This window comes from Otolemur garnettii, unplaced genomic scaffold (assembly GCF_000181295.1).
Source record: "Otolemur garnettii isolate 467f Iridium unplaced genomic scaffold, OtoGar3 scaffold00018, whole genome shotgun sequence".
Classification (NCBI taxonomy): domain Eukaryota; kingdom Metazoa; phylum Chordata; class Mammalia; order Primates; family Galagidae; genus Otolemur; species Otolemur garnettii.
This window is the reverse complement of record NW_003852413.1, coordinates 777,058-784,127: the sequence shown is the minus strand read 5'-3', so window position 1 is coordinate 784,127 and position 7,070 is coordinate 777,058. Positions and strand designations below refer to the sequence as shown.

Sequence of the window (7,070 nt, the reverse complement as noted above, 5' to 3'; positions counted from 1 at the left end):
TGCACAGGGCAGGGAGTCAAAGGACTCAGGGGATCCCAGCAATGCCTGTGCTCAAAACAGGTAGAGTGGAGATGAAGACACATCTGTTCACAGACAGCACAAGGCCGACTGGAGGGGAAGGGTCAAACAGGCAGGAGAGGATCTAAGCTTAGGGCAGGCAGTGGGAAACACAGGAAGAAGGTGACACTTGGGCAGATAAGACCAGCAGAGCCAGTCGGAAACCAGTCGGAAACCAGTTCACCAGAGGCTTAGAAGAAAAATCTGGAACGCAAGGTTGAGAAAAAGAAAAGAAAGGTATGGGTTGAATAAGAGAAAAAAAATTTCAATTACTCTGATGTTGGTAGAAATACCTGATTGGATGAAAGAAAAACAAAAGCAATGAAAACTTTTAGGAGATTTACACACTAACCCAGGCTTAAGAATATAAGTCAGTGAAAGCAAGAATAAAGAAGACAGACAAATCCAACAGACAATCAAATGATCCAAAACCCCAAACAAGGGAAAGAATTTAGTTTCAAGAGAGCTCTGAATATACAAATCAACACTAACAAGACAACCTGTTTTTGAAAGAATGGTTGAACCCAGACACACCAAAAAGAACGTTATGAATAGTCAACAGCCATGAGAAGAGGCTCATGAAGACTCATAGAACAATGTGCACAGCAGCCTTACTGCAGAGTCAAAATTCAAATGCTGCAGAAACAGATGAATTTCTCAAAATAATGTCCCCAGAATATGCCTTTGGTCCACTCCCCCCGCATCCACAAGAACACGTGGTTTAGTGTGCTCTCACAGCACTGAACCTTAACTATACATACAGTCCCACATACAGCTTTCGAAATCATCTAGATAAACCTTTTATGTTCTCCTATGGCAAACAGATAAAAATACACAGATTCGCAGTTTAGTATTCTACCAAGTTTTGATATCAACAGAGAAATTCCCTTCATTTTAAAAACTGTATCATTATTTAAAAATACCTAACATTTAACATTTTACTTGGGAACAAATGGCCCAAATCCTGACATTATAAAGCATAAGGTAACTAAGACCTAGAACGTTCAAAACAGCAGCAACTACTTCCCCCACCCATGTGCTCCCCAGAAACGAGCTTTCTTGCTTGTAGGAAGTGAGCTGCATGTGATGCAACACTCCATGCAGGGAACACGCCACATCTCCTTTTTCTGTTATAAAAAGTACTGTTAAGGGTCATTCTTATATACATATACCCATTGTGAAAATTCCTACATGTGAAATTCTTTTTCACATCTTCATCTTTTTTCTTTTTCTGGTACATAAGTAGAAACAAAGTTGCTGACCCATAAGGTGCAAACTGTTCAATTCTGTAAGGCATACAACATAACATCCAATCCTTTCCCAAATGGGATAAACCAAATTTAGAGTTTGCCCTCCTGGTGCAAATTCTCTCAAACACTTAGCACTGCCAGACTCTTATATCTTTGTCTTCCCATATATTTACCTCTTTTCTGAAATGCCTGTGCACATATTTTTGCCATTTTTTTTTATCGTGGTACCTTTTTGTATAATAATAACTACTTATAAATTTTACATACTGTATGTTGTTATATATATCATATACATTATAAATTTGTATTTGTAAGTAGTTACTTATAAAAACTCTGGAAACTGGCCAGAGGTGAGGTGGCACACATCTGTAATCCTAGTACTTTGGGAAGTCAAAGTAGGAGGATCACTTGAAGCCAGGAGTTTGAGACCAGCCTGGGCAAGATAGCAAGACCTTAAGTAAGAACCTTAGCTGGGGTGTGGTGACATACGCCAGTAGTTCCAGCTACTCAGGAAGGAGTTGGAGGCTGCAGCAAGCTATGATCAGGCCACTGTACTCCAACCTGGGTGACAGCAAGACTGTCTCTTAAAAACAAACAAAATTGGGCGGCGCTTATGGCTCAAGGAGTAGGGCGCTGGCCCTGTATACCGGGGGTTGGGGGTGGGGGTGGCGGGCTCAAAGCCGGCCCTGGCCAAAAACCTGCAAAAACAAACAAAATTTCAGTCAGGCATAGTGGCTCATGCTTATAATCCCAGCACTCTGGGGGCTGAGGCAGGTGAACGGCTTGAGCTCAGGAGTTCGAAACCAGCCTGAGTAGAGGTAGAACCTCATCTCTAACTAAGAACAGAAAAATTAACCAGGGCTAGTGGCCACCTGCAATCCCTACTTAGGAGGCTTGAGGCAGGAAGACTGCTTGATCCCAGGACTTTGAGGTTGCTGTGAGCTAAGCTAACACCAGGGCACTCTAGCCTGGGGGACAAAGTGAGACACTTTCTCTGGGGCGGGGGGACAGAACAGGGGAGGACTGGGAAGCAAATCACTGTTGGTTTTATGTGAGGAAAATACCCTCTTTCATTTAATGGCACGTTTTAAAATTTTCTTTTGGAGCTTCTTGATGAAAAGAGATGCCTAGTTTTAATGAAGATAAATTTATCATACTTTCCATTCATGAGTAATATTTCCAGTGTCTTACATTAAAAAATCATTTTGGGGCTCGGCGCGTATAGCTCAACCGGCTAAGGCGCCAGCCACGTATACTTAAGGTGGCGGGTTCAAATCCCCAGCCCGGACTCGCCAAACAACAATGACGGCTGCAACCAAAAAATAGCCAGGCGTTGTGGCGGGTGCCTGTGGTCCCAGCTACTTGGGAGGTGGAGGCAGGAGACTCGCTTGAGCCCAGGAGTTGGAGGTTGCTGTGAGCTGTGATGCCACAGCACTCTACCCAGGGGGATAGCTTGAGGCTCTGTCTCAAAAAAAAAAAAAAAGAAAAGAAAGTTTCAAATCTTGGAGCATTCTGAATTTTGGATACTCAACCTGTATATGGATTCATGAATTCTTTTCCCTATCTATATTGTCTCTATACATGTAGCATTACAGATCCATGAATTCTCATTCCCCACACCAATGTGTTATAATTCATTCCTGTCACTACTCATTTCAAAATCTGGCCAACAGACACTCCTAAGCTCACTCTTGTACCCACCTGAACATGTGTGCTGGTTTAGGACACTTCTTTCCTTTCTCTGCCATGTGTTCCAGATTCAACTTCTTTCTTCTGCCCCAGTCCTGGCATATGCCACTTCTTCAAGCAGCGAGCCCCCGCCCCCAATCTTTTGGAGACAGTCTCATTCTGTCACCCTGGGCTGTGATCATAGCTCACAGCAACCTCAAATGCTTGGGCTCAGCAATCCTCATGCCTTAGCTTCCCGAATAGTTGGGACTACAGGTGCACACTAGCTAATTTTTCTGTTTTTAGTAGAGGCAGGGACTCACTCCTGCTCAGGCTGGTCTTAAATTCCTGAGCTCAAGCAATCCACCTGTCTCAGCCCCCAGACTGCTGGGATTACAGGTGTGAGACACTGTGCTGACCTTTTCTTAATGAGGAATTATACTTAGAAACTACCTGAGTCAAGTGTGCTTAGGGCGTTGGGCTGTTACTAATTTGAAGCCCTTTCTGTGGCTATAGATAAACATTTAATTATAAAAGCCTTAAGTTTTGGCATTTGCATCCTGTTTTCGGGAGTGTTTTAACTACTCTTGACCCTGGACTCTGAATTCCAAAGTCACCTTGTTATATAAGAAATACTCTGCGGAAATTTTTCTTTTTTTTGAGACAGAGTCTCACTTTACTGCCCTCAGTAGAGTGCTATGGCATCACAGCTCACAGCAATCTCCGACTCCCAGGCTTAGGTAATTCTCTCGCCTCAGCCTCCCGAGTAGCTGGGACGACAGGCGTCCACCACAACACTCAGCTATTTTTGTGTTTGCAGTTTGGCCAGGGCTGGGTTCAAAACTGCCACCCTCAGTATATGGGGCTGGCGCCCTACCCACTGGGCCACAGGCACCGCCCAACTCTACTGAATTTTGCTGAAATTTCATTAAATATTAAAAACAACTTTGAGTCTTCTTTTTCAAGAACACATAAGGTCCTCTACTCAGGTTTTAAAATTTTCTATATATAGATCTTGACTGTGTAAAGATTTATTTCTAGATACCATCTAGGTTCTTTTCTGCTACCTACTATAAACAGTATTTAAAAAATTACATTTTGTTAATTGTTGATTTAACTTAAGGAATAGTGATTTTATATTTTGATCTTATGCTAGTAACTAGCTAAACTCTCTAATTTGTTCTGGGTTTCCCATTAAGAATATTATGTATCTCATCTGCCATTAACAGTTTTATTTCTACCTTTTTCATCCTTTTTCTTTACACCACCTCCACCCACCATCTTCTGTGCTGGCTGAGGTATCCAATGCCATACTGAGAAGAAATGGTGACAGTGAGGCTGAAGGGGGTGTAGATTAAATAGGACACTGACAATACAGGCTAACCACCTGGGAAAAAAATCTACATGTATCTGTAGAGAACCCGACACTGTCTTGCAGACCTGGAAATCTGCACACCCCATGAAGTGATCATCCCCCTCTCCCCAGGGGGCAGATGCTGGCTTGTGTGCACTACAACACTAGGGCAAAGGTGTTCATAGTAGCACTATCCCTAAGAGCAAAATGCCAGAAATAATCCAGGGCCCCTCAATCATGACAGATTATTAAACAGCAATGAAAATTAGCTGCATCAACAGATAAGAATTTCAGGAATATTCTGGGTCAGAAAAAGTTTCAGAATGCGTACAGTGTGTTTGTATTATGTAATATTAAAAAAATTTGTACATTCAACACTGGCAGGGACTCAAGATCCACTTATAACTGACTGATAGTGTGTCCATGGCAGCACCTTTCTCTTTAGTGGGAAATAAAATAGTACATAAAAAGCAAAGTGCAGTTGACAGATGCAAAGCTTTCTTTATAGTACGCTTTATTTTAAGTAGTCAGCAAACTAGCTGGTAATGAAGCCTCAAAAACTCGTACCCCAACTTGGGATTTTGACATATTAAACTGCAGAACTCTGGGGATCTCTATGACTCCCCTCTATTCCCACCGTCTCTCCCGACACAGGATAAAGCTGTTCTCAGGAAGTAATCAGCTTCAAAGTCATCCATGAGAGTGCACCCACTGATTAAGAGTGAGGAGCTGCTGGCTACAGATCTAACAGATTGCTACTCTCAGACATCTCCTGCCAGCAAAACCAGGAATCCAAAGGAACAAGTAAGGCCAACAGCTTAGAAAACAGACCCGTGTGCTGCCTGTGCCCACATGTCCCAGGTATGCCAAGGACTATCGTGGGAAATGGGTCACCCTAGTACCTGCAGTTAGTTTCTGAACACTTGATACTTTTTCCCTCATGAAGGCCAAAAACACCTAAACATTTGCTTGGGGATGAAAAACCAGGGACTGGGCCAGTACTGGCAAATGCTCTTCATTTTGATTTGCAAAAAGTTTCTCTATAAATGTGAGATTGATGCAAATGAACATTTTCATGTTCTCAGCAATTCAACATTAAAATGATTACAAATACAACTGTCAGAGAGTTTCTAGACAATGTTATTTTTTAGATGTTGAAAAACATAAATTTCTTGTGGGATGACAAGAGAAACAAAACCTTAAACACAGGCAAGCAAAGACCTGATAGAGATTTGGGGGTGGGTGGGGCAGGGGTTAGGGGAGTGTGTTCCCTCTTGAGTGTGTTGACTTTGACACTGACACCTTACACTTTGTGTGTTTTCTGCCACTGTAAAACATTTTGTAATAAAAAGGTTACGGTAGGTAGTTGCCCACCCTCAGCTGCAGAAACTTCACCACTTGGCCTGGATTCTATGCAAAGACCTCATTCTCCTTCTGCAAATCACACCAGCCACAGGAGGCCCACCAGAAGCAGCTGTGAGCGGAGTGAGTGTTCTCTGCTGAGAGTCACCAGGAAGAGTGGTCTGGAGCTACTTCTGAGAGGATTAGAAAAACGGTCCCTAGGTTTTGCTTGACAATCCACTCAGTTCTGATAAAAATTTGACATCTATCCAAAGTCATTCTACAGCTAATTTTAGTTTATTTCTGCTATTGCTGGGTTTTAATCTATTGTCCCAACCAGAGTTTAGAAAGATGGAAACATCTGGGGCACATTTCTGACAGCTGAAGGCCATGAAACAAGCCCTCACTCCTTTGGGAGAGACAGATGCAGTGCAGTGCTGCCCGGGGCTAGAAGGCTTGAGTTCAAGTCTGTGTTCTTTGGGAAGTTACTTGTTACAAAGGAACAAGTAAGGCCAACAGCTTAGAAAACAGACCTGTGTGCTGTGAGAAACTGAGCTTTCTCTGCCTCAGTTTCCTCATTTGTAACATGAGGCTGAAGACCCCAGCACCCACCACACAGGACTGCTATAGGCAGTGACTAACAAAGTTTCCCAGTTTAATCCTGTCTTACAACAAGCTACAGAGACTGGAACACACCACTCAGCTTTGTGTACTGTTCCTCAATGCAGCTTGGATCAATCAAACATAAGCAGGTCAGAATTCAGCACTAGTACTTGGTTCTCTGGTGAAGGAAGAAAAACCACAGTCAGAGGTGCTTGTTGTCCCTTTCAGAGACAACAAAACCACTCATATCCATCTATATAGGAGACACTGCGAAAGCCCGATAAGACGTGGTGATCTCCAGGCGAAAGTGGGTCCCAAAAGCTGAGACCCTGTTTGGTCTCAGAATGAATTCAAAAAACACTACTGAAATTATGTACCCTTGTCTCAGGCAACCCTCGGCTCAAAGGTCCCAATGCTTAGAGCTTTCTGGGTCCTCAGCACCTGCAGGCTTTATTCGATCCCCAGTAAAGGCCAAATTGTGCATCATCTTCTCCTCTAGTTGTCAAACCTTAAAAGCTACATAAGACAGTCCATTAGAAGCCTGTTCCTTACAGAGGGCCACCAGAGTGCAGGCCCTCATGACTGAGTCTTTGCTGACATTCTCTTGGGACAGTGGAGTCATTTTCATCCCTGTGGCCTCCTCTGGTCACCTGAAGCCCAGGACAGGGCACAATAGATACCTCTCTCTGTAAAGGGTCCCAAAGAACCCTTTGTGCTGCTGTGGGATCTATCAGCTACCAGATATTCAAGTTACATAAACCTGGAAATATTGGTTTCTATAATAGACAAATTTAATC

The 7,070-nt window shown here is 43.1% G+C and overlaps 1 protein-coding gene across 1 annotated transcript in view; it reads right to left on the bottom strand.

The window, feature by feature from the left end:
* The window catches only part of CSNK1D (casein kinase 1 delta), a 25,574-nt gene that overhangs the window by 10,141 nt on the left and 8,363 nt on the right, over window positions 1-7,070 (bottom strand). The window contains exon 3 of the mRNA XM_012803145.2: window positions 242-261. Coding sequence (XP_012658599.2) covers window positions 242-261 — 20 coding nt within the window. The remainder of the gene's footprint in view (window positions 1-241; window positions 262-7,070) is intronic.